The 22,583-nt window shown below is 57.7% G+C and overlaps 8 protein-coding genes across 8 annotated transcripts; 3 read left to right on the top strand and 5 right to left on the bottom strand.

Moving 5' to 3' along the window:
- The first annotated feature begins 1,904 nt into the window (after nt 1-1,904).
- Nucleotides 1,905-2,759, top strand: B0H64DRAFT_406680 (uncharacterized protein). The gene has a single exon (XM_062804523.1). The coding sequence runs from the start codon at nt 1,957-1,959 to the stop codon at nt 2,578-2,580; it is 624 nt and encodes a 207-aa protein (XP_062655961.1). The 5' UTR covers nt 1,905-1,956; the 3' UTR covers nt 2,581-2,759.
- A 2,979-nt stretch (nt 2,760-5,738) lies between these two features.
- Nucleotides 5,739-6,730, bottom strand: B0H64DRAFT_228747 (uncharacterized protein). Its single transcript, XM_062799692.1, has 2 exons — nt 6,708-6,730; nt 5,739-6,560 (listed from the first exon to the last, which is right to left on the bottom strand). The coding sequence occupies exon 2, from the start codon at nt 6,425-6,427 to the stop codon at nt 5,771-5,773; it is 657 nt and encodes a 218-aa protein (XP_062655962.1). The 5' UTR covers nt 6,428-6,560; nt 6,708-6,730; the 3' UTR covers nt 5,739-5,770.
- Nucleotides 6,480-7,163, bottom strand: B0H64DRAFT_467421 (Pam16-domain-containing protein; the record flags this gene model as incomplete). The annotated part of the gene is made up of 2 exons (XM_062807716.1): nt 7,038-7,163; nt 6,480-6,899 (listed from the first exon to the last, which is right to left on the bottom strand). Exons 1-2 carry the CDS (start codon nt 7,038-7,040, stop codon nt 6,480-6,482), a joined length of 423 nt encoding a protein of 140 aa, XP_062655963.1. The 5' UTR covers nt 7,041-7,163.
- Nucleotides 7,164-7,376: 213 nt separating this feature from the next.
- B0H64DRAFT_435192 (uncharacterized protein) lies at nt 7,377-9,097 on the top strand. Its single transcript, XM_062806127.1, has 2 exons — nt 7,377-7,916; nt 8,000-9,097. Exons 1-2 carry the CDS (start codon nt 7,578-7,580, stop codon nt 8,654-8,656), a joined length of 996 nt encoding a protein of 331 aa, XP_062655964.1. The 5' UTR covers nt 7,377-7,577; the 3' UTR covers nt 8,657-9,097.
- Nucleotides 9,098-9,355: 258 nt separating this feature from the next.
- On the bottom strand, nt 9,356-11,725 carry B0H64DRAFT_228754 (regulator of chromosome condensation 1/beta-lactamase-inhibitor protein II). The gene is made up of 2 exons (XM_062799693.1): nt 10,522-11,725; nt 9,356-10,470 (listed from the first exon to the last, which is right to left on the bottom strand). The coding sequence occupies exons 1-2, from the start codon at nt 11,500-11,502 to the stop codon at nt 9,631-9,633; spliced, it is 1,821 nt and encodes a 606-aa protein (XP_062655965.1). The 5' UTR covers nt 11,503-11,725; the 3' UTR covers nt 9,356-9,630.
- Nucleotides 11,726-12,804: 1,079 nt separating this feature from the next.
- Nucleotides 12,805-13,615, bottom strand: B0H64DRAFT_228771 (uncharacterized protein). The gene is made up of 3 exons (XM_062799695.1): nt 13,467-13,615; nt 13,079-13,276; nt 12,805-13,010 (listed from the first exon to the last, which is right to left on the bottom strand). Exons 1-3 carry the CDS (start codon nt 13,516-13,518, stop codon nt 12,916-12,918), a joined length of 345 nt encoding a protein of 114 aa, XP_062655966.1. The 5' UTR covers nt 13,519-13,615; the 3' UTR covers nt 12,805-12,915.
- A 773-nt stretch (nt 13,616-14,388) lies between these two features.
- B0H64DRAFT_228763 (putative methyltransferase-domain-containing protein) lies at nt 14,389-15,811 on the bottom strand. The gene has a single exon (XM_062799694.1). It carries the CDS (start codon nt 15,714-15,716, stop codon nt 14,529-14,531), a length of 1,188 nt encoding a protein of 395 aa, XP_062655967.1. The 5' UTR covers nt 15,717-15,811; the 3' UTR covers nt 14,389-14,528.
- A 200-nt stretch (nt 15,812-16,011) lies between these two features.
- B0H64DRAFT_406689 (cytidine deaminase-like protein) lies at nt 16,012-17,117 on the top strand. The gene has a single exon (XM_062804524.1). It carries the CDS (start codon nt 16,269-16,271, stop codon nt 16,908-16,910), a length of 642 nt encoding a protein of 213 aa, XP_062655968.1. The 5' UTR covers nt 16,012-16,268; the 3' UTR covers nt 16,911-17,117.
- Nucleotides 17,118-22,583: the final 5,466 nt, after the last annotated feature.

Raw genomic sequence — 22,583 nt, forward strand, 5'->3', positions numbered from 1 at the left:
ATCCAGGAGGGATCTATCGCAATGTCACGATGGGCGGCGAGTGGAAGATATCCCCTGCCGACTTCGCTTGTCATCTGACAGATCAGCTCTATGACCGACATTCCACACCATCTTCCTGTCTGACAGACGAAGCCAAGACACGACGAATTCGGCCCGCCTCGGGCTTACTATCGCCGCGCAATGGGAAAGTTGTCGGAATGGCCTGCTCATAATACGGTCCCAATCAAGCAATGACGCAGCTCTACCCAGCCGATCAAAAAAGAATTCCTCCCCGCTCCGGCATTGACCTGTATATTTTCCTCGTACAGTAACACCTCGCCAGTCCCCGTCCCCGCATGCTGAATTCTTCCGTCGTCCCGCTGCACCCCATATCGGCTGCCGAACCGAGAGCCAATTATGTCGCGCTGATTTGGCCGCACGAGGTGCTTCTCGTTCCGTGTCTCGAGAGATGCAGGGCATGGTAACATAGCTGCAGGTTTCTTGTCAGTGCTCTTCCGTGTTCTGCCCGGGAATGGAATGGCCCGGATTAGACAGGTGTGTGCGGATGGGCACTCTACGTTGATGGCTTAGTTGGTGTGGGTATGATGGGAGGTCAAATACAATGTGGTCACCGTGTCGGCTTCTCTGGTTGTGTTATCCCAGGTTGGCCACCGAGATTACAGTCGCTGAACCGCAAACCGAACCATACACACAACGAACAACAACCGAATTCAGTCCATAAAACAACTGACTCGATCAGCCGGATGATCAACCGAACCTAATATCACAACCTGGAGCTCCAGGTCAAGACCTCGATGAACTCTACGCCCCGCTGGGCTTTCCAGTCAAGATGTCTCCCAAGATGATCATGGAGCCGGGCTATACCAAGTTCAACCTCACTTATCCACTGGGAACGGGAGATGCCACATCACTAGCCGACCTCAATGGAGGAGGCGAGGTAAATATCGCTCGAAACTCCTGAACTAGCCGTGGCATTGACACAACCAGGCCCTTCCCAACGCTCTCGTCGGCATCCTTGTCCCGCACATAGTCTGCACCCTGTTTATCCTAGCCAGGATCTACTCCCGCCTCTTCCTGCTCGGCAAGTGGTTCCTCGACGACACGCTCATTCTCCTGGCATGGGCCTTTTCTACAGCCGTCTGCATCATCTACAGCATGGCGGTACAACCCCAGCAGCCCCCCTACGGCGACCTCAAGTTGATCACCACCGCCACCGCAACCACAATGCCCACCACAACCCGCGCCTACGTCTCCCTCCTCCTCTACCAACTCACCCTCCTCCTCACCAAACTCTCCATCCTCTCCTTCTACTACCGCATCTTCTCCCCCTCCCCCCACAGCCACAACAACCACCACCCCCAACATCAGCAAAACCAACAACAACACCCCCAACCCCACCAAAACCACCCCCCTCAAACACCCCCCCTCTCAAAACACCTAACCCACCTCACAACCACCCTCCTCCTCCCCCTGCTCACCCTCCCCCTGCTCATCCTAACCCTCCTCCAATGCAACCCGACCCCCCACACGCTCTTCAACCGGCCCAGCACCCACTGCACGCCCTTCCGCCCCCTCTTGATCTCCTCGGCCGCGCTGCACGCCGCCCTCGACCTCTGGCTGGCCGCGCTCATCCTGCCGTGCGTGGCGCGCCTGCGGGAGGTGGAGCGCCGGCGGAAGGTGGGGCTGGGGGCGGTGCTGAGTCTGCCTGCGGTGGGCGGGGTGGTGGTGGGCGGGGTGAGGTTGTGGGTTGGGTTGGGTGGGGTTGGGGATGCTGGAAAAGGGGGGTGGGGAGGAGGAGGAGGAGGAAGAGGGGGGGATGGGTTGGGGGTGGTGTTTTTGGTCATGACGGTGTTGGAGCTGGATGTGGCGGTTGTTTGTGCCAGTGCGCCGACGCTGAGGCCCGTGTTGGCGAGGGTGTGGCCGCGGTTGGGGGTGTTGGTGGAGTTGGGGAGGGGGATGAGGGGGGGTGGTGGTGGTGGTGGTGCGAGGGAGGGGAGTGTGGATTTGACGGGTGTGGTCAGCTATCATGGGTATCCGTGGACGAGGGAGGCGTCGTTGGTTGGGGTGTCGAGGGCGGGGAGTAAGAGGGCTAGTGTGGTGGGTGCGGATGGGCGAGCTCCTGTTGTCCCGCCTGTCCCGCCGACACCGCCGGCAATGGTTATGCATCGCACGCCGACGACGTTGAGCTTGAAGAGTTTTGTGAGTGGCATGGCGCCGAGGAGCCGGGGGCGGTTGGAGGGAGAGGACAGGACGGGGTTGCTGGTGGAGGATCAAGGAGGCGATGGGCCCGGTTCGAGGAGGAGGAGCTCGGTTGGGTTTGAGGCGTATTACGAACAGTTCCTTGGAGATGTTGATATGGAAAAAAGAAAGAGTCGTTGCATAGCGAGGACAGAGGCACGGCGCAGTCGAGGGAGTCAATGCTACAGCGGAGGATGGACGTATAGCCAGGAAAGCTTCGTCCTTGGGATGAACGACCCGCAGAGTCCAAAGCGGTTGAGCCCAGTATCAGGGCTGAGTGAGCTTTCGAAGGCCGAGTTAAGGAACACTGGAAGCAATTACGAGAAAGACACGCTAGGGTGAGAAGATGGGATTTTAGATACATGAAAAAGAATATTCGTCAGTCCCTTCAGTCCTATTACCATACGATACCTAGACTCCATGATAGTATACCCAAATAGTCGTTACTTGTATCAGTTAACTTACACGCTACTAGTTGGAAGCCAGACAGGGCTTGGCAAAAAGGGGTAATTGACAGCCGGGGCATGAAGATCACAGCTGCCATCAGATGGATGATGTGCATCTGAGATGCATGAACCGCGAGATCGGGCCGCTCTGGGTTCATGCGAAGGCCGTAGATCCGTCCGAGCACCGGTCGGTTTCCATGACTTGATTTCCCATACTCTACTCTTAGAAGGAACCGGGACCTTGACTGTCCGAGCCGAGTGTCAAATTCCGACCAGGCGGCGCATGCTGCCGTGTACCAACAGAGCCTCAAGTTAAGGGTAGTTCAATGACAGACTCAGCAGGGCCTTGTGATACTATGACGGCAGATTCCAGGGAAATCTTCTTACCAATCCCACACCAGCAGCTCTTCTCCTTTCGATCACACTTTTCATGCCTTTGTTGTCGTTGGGCCCGAATTCGGGGAGAAGTGGTCACATCCCATCCCATCATGCCGGCTTCTAGAAGCTTATGAGGGAACACCCGGATGCCGGTCACATCTTTACGAGCACACCCATTATTTGTTGATCTATTATGGAGTGTTGCCAGCCGATCTACCGCCACCTACGTCCCCCTCATGCCTTAGATCCTACGAAAGATGGTTTGCAGTCACCGTCCACATTCCATCTGGCGTCATTCTGATCCTAACTTCCGGCCCCCCTCCGGCTCCGGCATCCGGGATTGGCTTGAGGGCCTTCATCACATCACGACTTCATGCCTGACCCCTGTCCTTCCCGCTCTCCATCAGGTTGTCCCTCGTGGTAAACTCTTACCCGGCCCGAAAGCAAGGAACCATTTGCCGTTCATATGGTTGGATATACCCGGGCCATCAACGGGTCCCGTCCCCTGCTGTCTTCTTATTTTAATCACAGGGCAAGCCTCTTTCTGATCTCGTGGCACCTTGCCTGCACGATGAGCTTGTAGGAAATGTTGGTTGCGCTGGGCCTGGTACCCCTTCTCTTGGGAGGTCTAGTTGCGGCATCGAGTGACTCGGCGGCATCAGCGGGAGATATCCGGCCGGGTTTCGATGGGGGCAACAGAAAACAACCAGCTCATAGGACGGCGCAAGAGCTGAAATCATCTTTAGCCCTGGGTCCACAGAGAACGGACTATGACTACGGAACCGGCTGGTCACGGGTCATTAGGAGAAATGAAGGGGAGGGCACGACATGTCAGGAAAACGAGTGCCCGCGACCATCTTCCATGTTGTGAGTTATGCCAACCGAACCGCCTCTCTAGAGTGCTAACGGCCGAACGTAGACATGCTACGCCGGCTCTGCCAGATCCAACGACCACCAGCACGCAAACTATTACCTCCACAGTCACGTCGTCCCCGGACACAGCAGAAACAAGGGTCATTGTTGTCACCCAGGTTGAGGTGATTACCATCATCGACCCCATCAAGCAGACGCAAACATCCACCACCACAACTACTTTCTCCAAACGAAGAGTGTCTGCCACTCCTTGCCAACCTTTGCCGTCGTCAGTACCATCCGTACTTCGCCGACTGGAAGCAGCAGTCCCTACCTGGTTAAGCAAGGCCCAGGAAATCAGGAGGAATGGTAGACGAGCTGAGGTTACTGTCACTTCTACTGTGACCGTAACAACAACAGTTCAGAGCCCGAGGATCGTTACTGAAACAGTCACCACGACCGTCTTTTCGACCACGTTCGTCGCCCCTAATGCCCAAACTACGGTTACCGTCATTGAAACGGTAGTCTTACCATCTCCTTCAAATACGGGCTTGACTACATCATTGTCCCGGAAGACAACGGCCTCCCGACTTCCCAGTAACTCCATTATACCCTCCACGTATTCGTCTTCCACGACGACCCGATCTTCTCTTTCCAGTTCCTCCTCGACAACAACAACGCCTACCGGCCCTCTTTTACCACCACCATCATCACCACCACAAACAACAACAACCCCTTTAACAACCGCCCAAATAGCAGGCATAATAACCGGCGCCGTGCTAGCGCTCTTCCTCCTCCTAACGCTAATCGCTTTCCTACTCCGCCGACGCGCACAGAAGTTCCGCCGTGCGCGAGCACAAACCAGCATCAGACATCAGCTCTCACCGACCACACTACCCCCCACCGCCACCACGCCTACCACCACCACCACCGCCAGCAGCAGCTCTAGAAAACGACGCGGCACCCTCCCCCACAGTCCGCACCGGCCCCGGCCGCGGCCCCAGTCACAGCGCAGGTCGTATCCCCGCTCCTCTCGTAGCCAAAACCGGACCCGGAACCGCTCCCAAACCCGCCCCCACCCCAGCCGCCGGCTCCGACTCCACCACCACCACTTCCTCCTCCTCCTCACAGGACAACCACTCCGGCCTCACAGGAGAAGGCGAAGTCCGCATCATAATACGCGCGGCACCGGCCGGCCGCAACCAGAACCGGGCCCAGGCCCGGGCAACGCCACCACTAGCAAGGCGGACGATGGTATCGCGGCAGGGGGAGAGGGGGTACGGCATGGAGGCACTGAGCCCTGAGGGGCGGACGACGAGGGGGTCGTCGAGCCCAGATGGGGGGATGGATCACGCAGGGGGGTGGAGCGTGGCGAGTGAGCGGGGGAGTGAGGTTGATTTGGGGCTTGGTGGGGATTTGGACTTGGGAAGGGTTGGGGGTGGGGGGGAGAAGGCTTGGTGGAGGGTGTAGGCTTGGGGGGGTGGAGGGGGATGAGGGGTGGAGGAGATGGTGTGGGAGGTGGTGTGGGGGGTGGTGTGGGATGGGAGTTATTTGGTTAGGGGTAAGGGGCTTTGGATATCTATCGCATATTATGGGGTGGTGGAGGCGGAAGATGACTGGGTACTGTGGATAGAGTTGCTTTCATTGTAGATACTGTTCCTTGTAGATATTATAATGTATCGTGAGAATAGAGTGTAGGATACATTGTACTTTCTTCGCCGCCTCTGTTTCGTACAACCTGTGGGGGTGTTTGTTCACAACTGGTTTGAACTCCTATTCGTGATTGAGACCGCCTTGGCCAGCGCAGAATGATTTGGAATTCATCAGCGACAGCCCAAATTGACCGACGACATCATCTACTCAAGACTCGTTGCATGATCGCCGGCGAGTCCGCGCGGTGGCCCGTGGCGTTGAATGGCTGTTTGATCGCCGTGTGGATGAGACTGGGTCCCCGGTTCCCGGGTGCCGCCCGCCACGCAACATATTCCAATAGATCCCTGTGGGTCATCTGCTGGAGCAAACGGTGTATGGATATAGTGGTACATGTGAAAGGCATTGCTCTGAACGACACGCCGGGGGCAGGCGGCTCGAAGCCTAGTTGCTTCAAGTGTGATCGTGTCTTTCGTTATCATCTCCGCTAGATCAGCCTCAACTCCGGCCTCCATCTGTCTAGATGCACCCTTCCGTCCGGGTTTCGGCTGCCCCTCGCCCAGCTTACACCGGTATATGATACAACTATGAAAACAAAACGGTGAATAGCGGGCGGTGCATGGCAGTCTAACCCAATGCGCTCCAAACGTCCACCGCCGTAAATCCCAACCGCAACGCCAGGCCTGCCCAAAGTCGAGTGAAGATGTGTACATTGGAACCGCAGGTTTTGCTGCCCTGGGCTCCCCTGGATACGCCGCCGGAAACCGTTTCCCGTCGCTCTTTCGCTGGGAGATATCGTCGTTCCGCGGGTCGTACCTCTGTTCGTTTTTTGTTCGCCGTGTCTGCCGTCTTGGGCCTAGCATTCAAATGCTGCCGGGACGAGAAGGTAGGTATGGCGGTAAATGGCGAACCCGGCTACCTGTCCTTGTAGACCTTGGGGTTCCATCCCTCCTTCGTTTCTGCCTCTTGTGCGGCCTTCTCTATCGCGGGTTTCACCTCGGCCTCGATCCTCTCGCGTGCGCGCAGGATCTTGCTCTGCAGGTAGAAGGAGCCGCCCTTCTTGGGCTCGTTGTTGTCGAACAGGCGCTTGAAGCGGTCCATGACCTCTTCCATGTCGGCCTTGCCGCCTTGGGGTTGCTTCACGTTGAGGATCTTGCACGCCTCCTCCAGGGTCATGCCACTGCTAAGGCTGGCCCGCCCCGACACGCCATTGCCCGACTTGGCCTGCGCGCGCTGATACTGGCTCGAGGCTGATGCTTGCTTGTATGCTTCGGCGAAGGCGCGGCCAACCACGCGGGTGCCGATGATGACGACTTGGGTTATCATGCGGTAAGCCTGGAAGGAAGACGAGGTTAGTTGCTGGCTGCGGGAAAGGGGAGTGTGGGGTCAAGAGTTGCGCTTGCGATGGCGATAGCAATAAGGATGGCACAGTGTGTCGTCGGAGATGCGTGGAAGGTGCTCATGCTCACTCACCATTGTGTATTAATCGCAAGCGTCGGCCGCTGTGCTAGCCTATTGTTGATAAGAGAGTGTGTGCGGGGAAGCCTTGGGGCATGCGGCCGTCGTGGTGTCGCGATGTTTTTTCGAAGCCCGTGGAACGGCAAATGGCATGACGGAGGGTCTCGCCTTGGCTCAAAAAATTGTCGGCCAAAAGAGACCCTGCCGCCGCCGATTGCCGGGGGTGTCCGGCCGGCTGGCGTTTGGATTGGTCGGACTGGTTGGCAGCTGAAAGCGACCGTTCGGCTGCCAAGCCTTCAGCTGCCACGCTCTCGTTCGAGTTGAAGGGAGCTTGTGCTTCTGAACATGGCGTAACCTTTCTGGAGAAGCAAGATCGCAACTTGACAGAACAACGAAGCCGTCAGCGCTGTCGACCACAACCACCGCCTCCAATACCACCACGCTCATTAATTCACGATTTCCTAGTACGACTATTTCGAGAAGATAGACCATCCAATTAACGGGATAACCACTGGTTGAACCCCCTGACAGCTTCTCCTTACCACACTCGCCACGATGTCACAATACTACGGCGCACCGCCGCCGAACCAGGGCTACGCTCCGACCGGTGCCCAGAACCTCCAGTTTTACTCGTCCAACTATGCACCACCAGTCTCGGGCCATGCGACGCCATCACAAGCATCCTACGGCTACGGCGGGCCCTCGTCAGGAGCCTACGGCGCATCTGCCTCCTTCAACCAGGGGTTCGGGGACCCAGCAGACGTGTCCGGGCGCATGGGTGAGCAGGGCGGACTCCGAACAGGCTGGCTCGCCGCTTTCTCAACAGAGGGCTACCCCGGCGAGCCACCGTTGCTAGAAGAGCTGGGCGTGAACGTGGGACACATCGGGGCAAAGGTATGCCTACCCTTCCCCACCACTAACCCAACTCCCCACGACCCCTCCTGAGGTCCCCCAGGCTAACAACCACCCCAATCCAGACCCTCGCCGTCCTCAACCCGTTCAGCCGCATCGACCAGCACCTAATGGACGACAGCGACCTCGCCGGCCCGCTCTTCTTCTTCCTCCTCTACGGCACCTTCCTCCTCCTCTCGGGGCGCGTCCACTTCGGCTACATCTACGGCCTCGCCGTGCTCGGCTCCGTCGCCCTCCACGGCATCCTCTCCCTCATGGCACCGAGCGGCGGCGACCACCTCGACCCGACCACGGGCGCGCCCGCCGGCGTAGGCGTAGCCACCCCCGCCTACGACCACCCCGTCTCCGCCATGGGCAGCACCACCACCACCAACCCCACCGGGGCAACAGCAAACGGCAACAGCAACCTGACCTTCGCGCGCTCGGCCTCGGTGCTGGGGTACTGCCTGCTCCCGCTCGTCGCGACCAGCCTGGTGGGCATCTTCATGCCGATGGACAAGCCCGCGGGGATCACGCTGTCGAGCGCGGCCATCATGTGGTGCACGTGGAGCGCGAGCGGCATCTTCTGCGCCGTGGGCGGCATGCGCGGCATGCGCGCGCTCGTCGCCTACCCGCTCGCGCTGTTCTACGTGGGGTTTGGTATCATTGCGGTCTTTAGCAGCCGCGGGAGCGGGTCGTTTGTGAAGGTGGCGGCCGCGGGTGGTGCGGCGGGGGGTGTTTAGGTTTTTGTCGTCGTGTTCTGAGGGCCGATGGGAAGATGGGGAGGGGAGAGTTGCGGATGGGAGTGTGGGTTGGCTAGGAGGTAGGTACTTGGCCGGGGTTGTAACTGTAAGGCTTGTTGTACGTTACGCTTGCAGGCAGGGGCCGCGTGGCAGCGACGGTGTTATATTCAGACAATGATGAGATGATACCGTCTTGTTATCTCTTGTTTTCCTCCCACCGTGTTAAGATAGAGAAAAGTGAGCAATGGGGGTATTCTGCAGATTCCATGGGCAGAATAGGAATGGATCTCAGTAGGTAAACACCGTGGAAGGGGAGTCGGTGATGGGTTGCCAAACACCGTTCGTGGCTTAGCCTCACCAACACGCATTTCACACACCAAGCAAGCACGTAGCAAAGGCACAATCGTAGCGAACTGAAATTCCATTCATCTTCAAACACCGACCCATGCAGTTCGATGCGCCTAGCAAAATAGCTCCTCCCTCGCGAACAGTCGCAAAGGAAGGCAAAAAAAAAAACTCGGATAACAGGCGATATAATGCCATATGCAGCGCGCCTGTCCCCAAATCCGAGATGAAAAACCGGCCCTTAGGCATAAAAAACCAGGCCAGATCTGATCCAGCCCTCCCCAAAGCAAGAGGTAGCAACAGCAAGAGAGAAATACAAGGCCCATTACCAGTCCCGGTCCGGAGACAAAACTACCACTCGCCAACTCATGAATGTCAAGGCGAGGGCGGGACCGTCGTATCTCCAACCCGTCATCCCAACCATGTACGCATGCGGGCTTGCCAAAAACCGACCAATTATCACCCGACTCCATCGGGGGAATCCGCAAGACGAAACCCGCGTCGACGCTTGCTTCGCGCCAGCGTTGGATCCCAACGTCAGCATCCAAGTGTCTTGCTTCCCAAAGACGGCGGGCCAAACGAAGATCTCCTGATATCCATTCCATCATTCCCCTTTTTTTCCTTCCATTCTAATTCGCCTGTGGCAGAGCGCCGACAATACCGTACTGCCCGCCCGCGCCAGCAAAGATGATCTTCCTGTCGCGGATGGCAGTGTTATCGATGAGCGTGGGTGACATGATGTCGTCAGTGGTGCCCTGGCCGGTCTGGTAGTTGCTGGAGAAGCCCCACGAGTACACCTTCCCGTCCCCGGTGATAGCGAAGGAGTGGTCGGTACCCGCGGCGACGTGGACGACGTCCTTGATGTCCGGCACAACGGTGGGCACGACGAGGATGCGGGGCTCGTTGCGCTCGTCCCAGATGACGTTGTTCTCGGAGAAGGAGTCGGCCGGCTGCCCCACCTGGTGACCGTCGATGCGACCCCAAGTGAGCAGCTCGCCCTTCTTGGTGCAAGCCAGCGAGTGGTGCTCGCCGCCGGCGACGCATGTCACCTCGTACGGCTCGAGCGCCGTGATCAGCTGCGGGCGCATGACGAAGCCACCGTCCTGGCCGGCCTCGTCCTCGACGCCGAGCTCGGCATAGTTGTTCAGGCCCCAGCCCACGACGCGTCCCTTAGTGTCAATGACGAACGAGTGGTATGAACCGCAGGCCAGCTTCTCGGCCTTGGCACGGCGGGGGAGCGCGCCGATGCCGGTCGGATAAAGCGCGGCGCTGTCATCGCGCTCGAGGAGGCGGCGGGCGAGTTGGGCTTGCTGGCCGGCGCCCCAGGCGTAAATCTTGTTCTTCTCGTCGAGGGCGAGCACATGGTTCAGGCCGGCCGCGAGCTGCTTGACCTTGGAGATCTCTGGGACGAGAACCGGAGTTGGCTGGACCAAGACGCTTTTGCTGAAGCCAAGAATTCCTTCGTTGCTCTAAAAGATAACTGTTAGATGGGGCAGTGCAAAGATGCTGGGTGGACTTACTCGGAATGTGCCCCATCCGTAAACCTGGCCGGTTGTGGTCAAGGCAAAAGTCGCGCTGTCGCTAGCGACAACTTGTACCCACTTGGTATCCTCGGGGACGTCGGTCATATCAACCTCTGCAGGGGTGCTCTCTTTGGGGTTCATGCCGGTGTCATCTTCATCATCAGAGTCCTCGCCTTCGTCTTCGACATTCCTCAGACCGCCGTCCCAGGTGGTGTCGCGACCCAGAGCACTCTGGTCGTTGACGCCCCAGGTTAGAATCTTGTTGTCGTTGGTCAGGGCGGCGACGTGCATTCCGCCACAGGCAACCTGCACGACACCTTTCAGGTTGGTGTTGAGACGCGGGCGCTTGACGTCGATGGGCTTCTTGCCGTCGACGCGAACACTACCGAGGCCGAGCTCGCCAGCGGTGCCCTCGCCGAACACAAAAATGTCCATAACCTGGGAAGGAGGTTCGTTGATCGCCTTGAGCACGCGTGCGACGCGCTTTGGGGCTGCCTTGGCAGCGGCCGCCTTCTTCTTCGGCGGCGCAGCTGCGGCCTCGGTCTTCTTCGCGCGCTTGGTGCCGGCGCCGTTGGTCTGAGCATCGTCCGCGACATCATCTTCTACCTCGCTGAGCTCATCGTCATTCTTGCGCTTCGCGCCATTGACCTTGGGGGCTGTGACCTCGTTCTCTTTGTCGGATTCCTCAGAGGCCCTGGGGGCCTTCTTGCGCGGCGGCGCGGCAGCCTTCTTAGGCGCGGCGGCTTTCTTGGGAGCAGCAGCTTTTTTGGGCGCGGCAGCTTTCTTGGGCGTAGGAGCTTTCTTGGGAGCAGCGGCCGTCTTTGTGGCGGTAGCTGTCTTCTTTGAAGCGGCAGCCTTCTTGGCCGGCTCGACCTTCTTTGTCTCTTCGACGTCTACCTTCTTGGTGACAGTGGTTCTGGTTCTCTTGGCGGCCGGAGCGGCCTCGCTCGCCGCAGCGGCAGCTCTCTTGGGAGGCATCGTTGCGGATAGTTCGATGCGCGGAATGTGTGAGATGGTACGATGCAAAAAATGCAAAGAAAAAAGGGTAGACTCGAGCGAAAAGACGCGATGCAGAAGTCGAGTTGGTCAATCGAGTCAAGAGCGCAACAGATTCTGTTCAGAGTGCAGTCGTTGACAAAATAGTTGGTTGTGCGAGAGAGGAAGAGAGTTGAGTAGGTCAAGAAGAGTTGGGGGATTTTGAGTTGCAAGGCGCGACCATTTTTTTGGGCCCCAACCCAAGTTTTGTTTTGGCTCCGGGGCATCAGCGCAGCGCCTCAAAAGGGAACGCGGGGTCCCACAATAACCGACCGCATCCGGCGAAAGCCGTGACAATGGTACCACTTGCAGCTGTTCAAAATTTGAACGATGGCGCTTCTTTTTCTGCACTTTGCGTTGTGGATTTTTCAATTGATCCGATTTATTCCTCAATCGATCCCAATCTCAAACCCCATCTTGTCCCAACCCGCCGACCAGATTTCAATGACCTTGACGGCGCAGGTACCCGAGTACCCCAGTCGTCTCCAAATTTGGAGAATACTGCCAGGCGGTGACGGAGCTCCCCTGCTCTGGCTCTTTGCCGGTTCTGGATCTCTGCGAGCGCCTGGCCTGAGCTTGGGCAAATGGATCCACCTTGGGCGTGACACGCCACGAAAACACACCACCGCCAACGCGTTGTCGTGCCTCTTGGAATGTTTGACATTCCCCAACACTCCGAGTTCTTCGCCGGAAAGGATTAGGGCCAGGTCGACACACGCGTCGGCGTTGAACTTATTTTAATCAAGTCATCACAAGTCGGTTTCTGCACATTTGCCCTCACCCCCATCCTTGCATCTAATTTGGAAAACTTGCTTGTGATTACGATGTAGCTAAAAAGAAAAAAAGAAAGAATACCCGTCTATCGTTTATCTCGCCGGACAGAGACGCGCATGCAACCGAGCTGGTAGCCGATTCTCTGCGCACTATTATTGTGCGGTTTTCTGACCCGGCCGATGACACCCCATGGCTTCCCTCGAGCTCCGTCGAGCCAGTATTGCAGACACAGCTCCCTATGCCTTTCCTGCTCAGGGGTCATGGTGTTAAAAAAGGACGCGACGGGCTCCGGAACGCCGGCGATTCTCAAGCCGCCCATAGGCGGGTCCGGCTCAGGTATTGGTAGATCCAGGTCGTCCATCGGTAGGTCCGGCTCGGGTTGGTCGTCAGGACGAATTGCCCAGATGTGTACCGCCTGCAAAACAAACCCTTCCTGATCCCCCTCCTAGGCGGCGTCCAGCAGCCCAACCAACGCCTCAAACACTCCTAACACCGCAAACACCGGCACCTCCGCCATCCCGTCAATTGCAGACCCGTAACCGAACACCAAGGGCTCGATTTCCGATAGTTATAGACCAAGCCTTAGTGCTTAGTCGTGAAGTCCGTCTCGTGCTCCGCCGGGTTGAATCCACCGTCCGAGCCCGTAGAGGAGCAGTCGCAGGAGCCGTCGCAGTCACCTGGAACGACCTCATTAGCCACTGTAAAACGGATGGTGACGAATGAGAGTAGAGAACAAAACACTCACCAGAGGCGCGGCAGCCGCAGTTGCACTCTTCACCGCACGCCGTCAGGTTCTCGGCCTCGGCGCGCGCGCAGTTGCACTGGCCGGTAGGACGGGCCTGGCACGAGCAGCGGGAGCCCTCAACCGAGTTCTCGGAGGCGGCCTTGTCGCAGTTGCACTGGAGAGCCGGTTGCTTGCCGCACGAGCAAGTTGCTTGCTGGGCTATCGTAGAGGCAAACGAGATGATTAGCTGGGGTGGAGAGGAAGAGGGAGATTATAGGAGCGGTGGTCGTGGAGGGCGGTGATGGGGGACACTTCGCTTCCGCTGTTGCTGGCGGCGATGATGATGTTGGGGAGAAGAAAAGAAGAAGAGAGAGGGATCAAGCCGACTTGGAATAAGATGTAGACTTACCACAGATGCACTCGGCGCTCTTGCCGCAGCAGGTGGAGGGCATGGACGCCATTGCTGTGATTGTTGTTGTGGTTGTTGCTTTTAGACTGCCGTTGGGAAGGCGAGAGTCGAAGTCAGGCAAACGTTACTGAACGCTTGATCAAGTCGAAGAATTGAGTTGAGTTGAGTCAAGTTGACCAAGAGCAATTGGCAGGCTGGATACAAATATGGGAGATCTGAGTTGATTGATGTGTGAAATACCAAAGGCTATTTGCATAGAGAATGCGCAACGGACTTCAACTTATACTTCTGTTTCCGTCTTTTGATGTCACACCTGTGGCTGTTGGCGGCGAGGCTTGCAGGCTGAAACTTGTGGGCCCCCAGCGCGCCGCTCTGGGCCAGGCACAACCAGATCCGGTCATCGCGAAAATCCTGATTGGCTGGATCGAATAGATTCAGCCAATGAGAGGGAATGTATTTCAGATCCTGTTCAGCTCCCAACCAAACCTCAAAGCTGCCATTGGCCAAGATCGCAAGATCGCGCTTGCCACTGGCATGGTGGAACGAGACTTCGGCATCTGGGCGCTGTCTGAAGCAACTGCCAAAGCCGATTTTCCAAGCAAGGAGGAGGCACTTTCCATTGTGTTGCCGGGTAGTGGTTGCCTGGCTTCGCACGAAGGCTGGAGAAAACTCGCTCGTTTGTCGGGGCACTGCAGTCGCATGTGCCGCTGAGCAAGTTGTCACGGATATTTTGGCAGCGTAAACTGTTCGCGCCGTTTTGGGAGGTGAGAAAATCACCAACATGGAGGGATAAGCATTCGGCGCATGAGGTTTGGGGCTTGTGACACTCAATCCTTCCTTGTGCGCCCGCAGCAAGAAGCCAACTCCAACTCACTTGGGGTTATACGTGCTTATCCACGCCACGGTTGTGCCTGTTGTCAGTCATGGAAAGCTGGCTGCCCAGGTTTTGTGGCGCTATGGACCTCTCGGCCCCTTTTTTCCCACATCGTCGTCCCTTTCCCAAAAGACCTGACCCGCATTGTCGCTGAGCTCGCTCAGCTCGCTCATCCCAGGAGGTGCCATTTAGCAACCGGCTTTCCCAAATAAATAAACTTCGACAGTCTGTCCTTCGCCATCGAGTACGGGGAGTGGCAACACCGTCTGTTCCCGGATAGCCCATCCATCTTCGGCCATTAGGTTGAAGAAGGCCTTTTCCGATGAGTGTCTGGTCTTGGTGGCAACGAGAACCTCGGTTGTGGTGGGCGGCCCGGCGGTTGAAGGATGCTGCGCAGACCGGCTGTGGAGCGCAGAGAGCGTCTTGACGAGGGGCGGCAGCGTGTCGGTGTTGTAGGTGCAATCACACAAGACGACGAGGTCCCATGGGCGAGAAGCGGCCTTTTCTCCAAAGACGCCGTTCTTCCCATCTTCCCAATCCAAGGCCTCAAAATCGAGTCTCGCTGGGGTGTCACCAAGTTTGTCTGCCTGACGGGCCATGTTCGCTCGAGCCTTCTCCTCTGCTTCGGGAAGATCTGTGATGAGAATATGCGGCGCTCCGCCGGTCGACTTCAACGACATGATGCGCGCCAAACCAATACCCATGACTCCGACACCACATCCAAGCTCCAAAATCCTCAACGGGTGGCTTGGTGTTTGCAGGATGCTGCGAAACAGAGGCAGCCTTTCTTTGGCACTGGCCGTGCTGTCCAAGCACATATCCGCCAGCAAGGAGACCATAACAATACCCGAATCCCAAATATGGCGCGCAATGCTCTCGCCTAGATCCTCCTCAATCTGCAGTGGTTGAGGAGCCATCACACCAGCGGCCATATCCCCGGTGGACAGTCGCAGGCTCCGGAAACATACCGAAGGCGCACCTCCATCACCCGGTCGCGGAATATCCGCATAAACTGCCATGATCAGACCTTGGTTCCCGGGAAGAACGTCGCTCGTCCCCATCGCCGTGAGCTGCCGATTTAAGGGGCGAATTTGGATCGTCTCGATGGGCTGCAGCGGCAATGGCAAGTCCAGTTTAAGCACTCTCATCCCAGCCTTCCACAAAGGCGGGTTGCCCTGCGTCAAGACGACTGGAACAATCCGATCCTTCCCATCCTTGTGTTCAGTGTATGCGCCAATGACAGCGAGCTCGATGGGATTGCGCGGAGAGAGGAAGGCGTCGCTCAGGTCGGTGGTGATGGTCAGCACCACATTGACTGTAGCATAGGGCCTGCCTGCCCAAATCTTGGGTGGCCGGCAGAATCTTATGTAATGCATGTTGGAGAGCCCGGATTCTCCGGGGCTGCTATCGCAAGCTGAATCAATTTATCGAAATTCTGACCTGATGAATAGGATGCGACTGGAAATCTCTGATAATCGGCCAGTTGCGGGAATCACTGGAAGTGGGTGCTGTCTGAGTGGGGGATAGGGGGTTAGGGTTTATCACCTCCCTTGTGCCCCTCGTGCCCCTCTCCCCAGCAACACCACCAACCACCACCAAGCACACGATCCCCCGATAAGGATGCTCCCGTCCTGCCCCCACGTTATGTAACCTCACTTGCAACCTCCATGATAAACCCAAAGGGACCCGGCACTGCCCGTCTACCGCAATGCGCCGCCCCCCGTGTCAAGTCACGCGATTCCATCGATTGGCGATGTCACGAGCCGAAGTCAACAATAACAAGTAAATAATAAACAAAAGAATCGGTTTCGCCCATCTGATGTGCTCTCGCGAGCGCAGGCAAACACTAGCCACCCAATCATTACCACCCTCGTCATTACAGCCATCCGAAGTTCTATTATTCTCATGTCCAACGCCTCGCCTCCATCATGTCATCAGCGACCACCCTCGTCTCCGTCCTTCTCGACATCACCGAAAATCGGATTGTGCCGCTGACCCGCGCCGGTGTCTCGTCCGGGAGTAAAGTCTTCGGTGCTGCCATACTTACTCGCTCAGGCCTCGCCCCAGTAACGGTTTCGACCAACAATGAGCGGGTGTCGCCGCTTCTACATGGCGAGGTCAACTGCATCCAGGAGTTCTTTGCTTCCGCACCCGAGGGCCGCCCCGCCACCAAAGACTGCATCTTCTTCTCCACCCATGAACCTTGCTCGCTATGTCTGAGCGCCATTGCATGGGCCGGTTTCAACGAGTTTTACTATCTGTTCACCTACGAGGACAGCCGCGATCTGTTCTCAATCCCTTACGATATCGACATCTTAGAGCAGGTCTTCCGAGTTCCAGGCCCCTCAGATACGCCCGAGACCCTGGCTGCTCGTCCACTCTACAACCGGAAAAACAAGTTCTTCGCTGCGAAGAGCTTGGGAGATCTCCTCCAGGACATATCGGACGATGTAGATCGGAAGCATCTGGCCGGGGAGGTTAGGAGGGTAAAGGAAATGTATGGGTCACTCGACGCAACCTACCAGGCGGAAAAAAGGTCTGGAACGGAGAGTGCAAGCATTTGGAAATGATGGCTTCCCGGACCGCACGGGCAGTGGCAAAATCTATGAGCACATAGCAGCATGGAAGATGCGTAGTAGGCTGTATAAATCCCAGCCCACACAGGCCAGCCTGTTCAGGACCGTTTCCCTCACCATCTTGACGCGCCTGCAGCTGCCATCCGTCGGTTATCTTCTTCTGCAGCCCCCGCGCTTTCCTCCTACGTACGAGGAACAACACTTGACCACCGGACTTTCTTCAATCGAATCAATCACACACAGTAACTGCGATGCCTCATTTTTATGCCTTGCTGGAAGGATCCGAGGCTCTTGATGCCTCGGAGCGGCACACCTGGCAGCAATTGGGAGCCATAGGGACCCCGGTACTTCGTCCTCCGTGAGTACCTCTCTACTGTGGTACCAGTCACCCACTTCCCTGCCTTGTGATTTGCCTTGCCAGAACACTACCCATCACTCTCTTGAGATTATCCCTACTCTGGGACTATTCCTACCTAAACCCCAGCGAATATTCGTCACTTATTCGGAGAGTATTGTTTCTCACACAGATCTAGGAGTGTTGATACGCCTCCGTCGCCACGTCCGGAGGAAGCCGGCGAACGGCCGGGCATGGACCCTCCCAACGACGATGCCGTGAGCCAACATCCTCCGGCGCCGCATTCGTCGTATGATGAGACCCAGCACTCGGATGCGAGCCCATACCATCCGTCCCTCCCCGCCCATCCGGCCACACTTTCACACGACAATGGCGTCCCCAATCACCACGACGTGTGGAGATATCTGCCTCTTTCCCAAGTCACGCCTCTCGAACTCGAGAAACTCCTGAATGCCGCCGGAATCCGCGTCTGGGAGGGTTCTACAGGTGCCTTACTACTCTGCGAATCCAACGGGAGGACGCGGGCGGAGTTGCCGGCGCCCAGGTCCAGGGACACGGATAGGCCGGCCCTCCCCTATACTCGCCTTGAGGAGGAAACTTGGAGGTGGGTCAATCTAGGAACCGCGTCGCCTACGGAAATCGTGGAGCTCCTCGTCACAGCGAATTTCGCCGTCCAGGAGAACTTGGGTGGTGACTTGCGACTGGCCGAATGGGTTGGGCCTCTGCGGGCGACACTTCCCAAGCTGGACCGGCCTCCTCTCGAGGCATCCGGCGCCTAGGATGGCACGCCTGATGCCCCTGCGGGCATAGATACCGGAAGGCGTGCGCAAAATCGAGCATCGCCGTGGAGACTCACACCACCCGGTCCCGTGATGCTTCCAACACAGGGTTTACCTTCACGCCGCCAGAACACCGACCCTATTTCTGGATCAAGGCCGTGGCGTTTGCCAGCTACTCCCCGGGGAAACAGTTGTACGAATACTCGTCTAGCTGCAACTGCCGCCCTCCCAATCATACCCCCCATCACAAGGGCATCGAACTTCCCTTTCGATTTAGAACCGGTCTCACGATCCTCATCCACTTCACCGCAAATACGCACCGCCCCTCACGCTTCGGAGCTCAGTTCGGCGAGCTATTCAACATGCTCCCCCAGCGGCACGCTATCAGCCTCGTCGGAAGGGCGTAGTGTCCCATGTTCTTCGCAACTCAAGCGGGATTGCCAGCCATCCATGTCCGGTGGCCAAATATTGAGGCCGATGCCAGTTACACGACCACGTCACCCCCACCGCGACGGTCATCAGCCCGAGCTCGAACCAACATCACGAGGCTCGTCAACGCGGCGGAAGTTCACCAAGCTTGCAAATATCTCCCGCATCTTCTCGGAAATGCAGCCATCTTCTGCATGCGTGGAGGCCTGGAGACAGACATGGCTTCCACAGCCACCAACTGCTGGAGCCTCGGTGCCTACAGAGCCAACGTCCTCCCGCACTAAGCCCCCCATGGCTGAACCACACGCCCGAGTTTCGGATATCTCACACTACTCGGGTACAAAACTGAATCGGCTCGAAGCGAACACCCAAGCACCGCCTCCCCAGGTAGAAGACTTGCCCCGGCCATCCCATCAAACTTTAAAGCCTAAATTGGAGGGCGCGAGCTCAAGACTAACACTAGAAAGCCGATATGCCGGGAACTATGCCGATGCGTCCACTCAAACATCGCCACACCCTTCAACAAGCTCCATGCGGTCGCTTTCCCCGACTCGAATGATCCCTCCCCAGGGTTCTAATCGCGAACCAACGACTGGACCAGCTCTAGCGCTCAACAATAACACCACGGAGCGTCAACCCTCGGCGGCTTCCCGGACTCCCTCTCCCCAACAGCTCTTGCGGCTCCTCTCGGAGCCACGGTTTGGTGGCGTTTCTACGAGCACTGGACGCATTTTGGCTAAGCAACTAAGCTACTTCCAGGCGCAACGACGGTACTTCAGAGAAATGGAACGTAAAATAGCCCTTTTGGCTCTCGAGCGGGCGTTGCCGGACGAATCAATTATAGCACCAATGGATGATGATCCCGTAGCTCCACGCTCTCCCAAGATATCGTCCCAAACACAACCACTCCACGAGGAGTTACAACCTGCAGCAACCCCCCATTCGGAGGAAGTACCGGGCAATGACCTGGTGGTTGGGTCGAGCTCGTCAGGTCCACCTCGCTCAGTTTTGGTAGAAGCACCCGTGGATGGTGCACCCAGAGACGAAGATTTATACTTGGTTGCTAGGCCCAAATCACATCCTCTCCTACCCCGTGATTACCTGAACACATCATCAAACAAACAATCTTTCCACGAGCCACGGCCGGTGCGAACTTTTGACAGTGTCATAAGCACCTTAGAAAGGATGTCAAGCGAGAATTGTCGGGACGGGCCGGCGGCCGGTGCCCGCGACACTGTCCACAAAATCTCCGGAGAGGTACCCAAGCCCCAGGGCTTGCTCGACTGCCCTTGCTCAACCGATGATCAACTAGCCGAACAGCCCAGCCTACCAGCAACAGGGGAAATCGCACATCTTGACGCAGAAATAGGCTCACTCGACGCCCGCGCGGAAGCTAGCTCGCAGGGTGAAGCTCGCTGGACTATCCCATGCCCGACGGAAACTATTCAACAACCGTCCTTTACACCCCCCATGTCGCCGGGGACGTGGCAGGAAGAAGTTTCATCGACACGGACGAGGGCTTCCCACACCGATGTTCAACCAGTTGGGCGCCCATACTCCCCACAGGGGCCACAAGCCACGGACCCCGGCACAGCGATAGACTCACCAGACGCCCACGCGGCAACCGGCACACAGGCCGAAGCTGCCCTCTCTATCGCACGACCGACGACCACTGTCCACCAATCGCTCTTCATACCCCCTATGCCGCCGGATGCGTGGCGGAGAGAAGTGGGATCCAGACGGACGAAACCCAGGCGGCCCAGGCCGAAGAAGACGTTCTTTTGCCCGCGGTTGGACGTTTCGCCCTGGGCAGTCCCTGTCTCCAGTACTGCTCCGCGAGCCCGGCACAGCGTGACGCCTCCCAATGATGTAGATGTCATTTCAGGAACGGCCCCTGCCTCACCCCCCGTCCCGCGGGTCGAAAGCAGCGACGACTTGGGAACGGCCGCCCCACATTCAGTGTCTAGTGACAGGTTCTTGATCTTTTTTTCGAGTTCGGAATCCGATTCAGAGCTTGTTGGAGCGGGTTCGGGAAGCGCGTCGAGCGGCTCAGGGGCGAATTTACTAGGGAGGGGGAATAGCAGCAAGGGAGGGAGGCGGCGTTCGACAATTTCTAAGCTGGAGGGGAGCGGCGATCCCGCTCTCGATGACTGGTTGACGCAGCGGGTACGAGAGAGGCAGCTCTGGATGAGCTCGTGGAGTGCTGGTCCGGGGCGCGAAAGGCTGGAACAGCTTAGAGAGTCGGAGGGGGTCGTTCCTAGGCAGCCGATGGAACCGGGTCAGTCCACGGAACTGGAGGACCACCCAGAGCCGGAGCAGCCAGGACCAGAACAATTCATGGACCTGGATAGACAGAAGCCGGAAACCCCCGTGCCCCGAGAGTTACAGACGGGGACAAATGGGGCCCAAACCCAGGTTCACCGACCCGAAGAACGGGCCGACGACAATACTACACGCCTATCCGACACGGCGACTGAGAAACGCCCACAACTAGAGCAAGCGGAAGTTTCTTCGACCGGTGTACCTGAAGCCACGCACCAAATCCCCCCTTCACAGCCACCTCGGCAGTCCGATCGCAAAAGTGGGATTGACTGGGCTGAAGCCTCAGATGAGGATCCCGAAATTGGATTCCCCGAGTGGAAAGCGAGAAATCTGCCGCAGGAGCCAACTCCCATACGGAATCCGCCGCCAGTGAAGCCTGTGATGGAAGCAAAGGCCGGGAACCCCGTGAAGCCGGCGAAGCTGCCAGTGCCCCTGATGAAACTGAACCCTACACGAAAACTATATTCAGTCCCAGCTCCGGCTCCGGCTCCTCTCGAGAAGAATCTGCTGTGGAGCCAAATTGTTCGAGGGGGGGCAAGAGCGCCCGAAACGCCGCGACAAAAGCAGGGCAGCCCGGCAGCCCTCCCCGATCAGCCGAAGTCTGCATGGCTGCCGGTGCCGCAGCGTCTGAGCCCGGCTCGACCTCCTGGCACCCGAGGACGTGAGTCCCGAGCATCCCTATCAGAGAGGTCAAAGGGAAAAGGACCGGAAAACACGGATCAAAAAAGGGCTCAGGCGTCGGGGCAAGCCCAACAACTGCCATGGGCAAAGAGAAAACAGCCAGCCAAGCGAAATACGTTTGACGCGCTGGAGCAGCTTGTTGAGCGCCCCAGGGTCACGTCAGGAAGCCCAGGACCATCCGGCAACGACAAGTCGGCGAATAACTGGAGGACGGGGGGGAAGAGTCAGAGTGAGAGCTCGACGATGGCCACAGTCAAGGAACCTGAGAGACTGGAACAGGTCAACGAGGACGTGAGCTTGCAAGAGGAGGCGCCAACCGAAGGGCCCGAGGAACCAACAAAGCACGACGGCGGCGATAACAGTGTGAAGATGGTTCCGGTGGAGGAAGCCAAGGAGGTGCCCGCGAAGAATGGTGAGGGGGAGATATCTACAAAGGCCCCCGTTCAAGTATTCGAGGAGGAGCCCGAAAAACATGGCCAGGGGGACAGCTCTACAGAGGCGCGGGTTCAGGGACCCGAAGGGGAACCCCCGAAGCATGACGAGGGTGATGATTTTACAAAAGTGCGGATCCAAGAACCTGAGGAGTCCGCAAAACCTGGTAAGGACGACGACTCCGCAAAGGCACCGGTTCACGAATCCAAGGAGTCCGCAAATCATGATGAGGGCGACAGCCCGGTTCAGGAGTCCGAAGAGGAGCCCACGAAACATGTTGAGGGTGACGATCCTTCAAAGGCGCGAGTTCAGGAATCCAAGGAGTCTGCAAACCGTGAGGAAGGGGACGACTCTACAAAGGCGGCCCAAGATCCCGACCCAACAGAGCAGCCCTGTGAGGAAGGCAACTCCACAAAGACCCCGGTCCATGACATCGGCCCAGCCGAGCAGCCCGGTAAGGGGGAGGGTTCCGAGCAAGCGGCACCGGCCCCCGCCCCGGCGAAACAGACCAGCAAAACCACGCGCGGCAAGAAAAACAACAAGAAGAAAAACAAAGCCAAAAAGAAGAAGGCCACCGAGCCCGCCCCGGCTTTCTCCACAACAACACCCCTCCCATCCCACCCACCCAGCCTGATCCTCACCCCCAGCGACAGCCCGGTCATCTTCACC

This window comes from Chaetomium fimeti (assembly GCF_033439085.1).
Source record: "Chaetomium fimeti strain CBS 168.71 chromosome Unknown B0H64scaffold_7, whole genome shotgun sequence".
Lineage (NCBI taxonomy): Eukaryota > Fungi > Ascomycota > Sordariomycetes > Sordariales > Chaetomiaceae > Chaetomium > Chaetomium fimeti.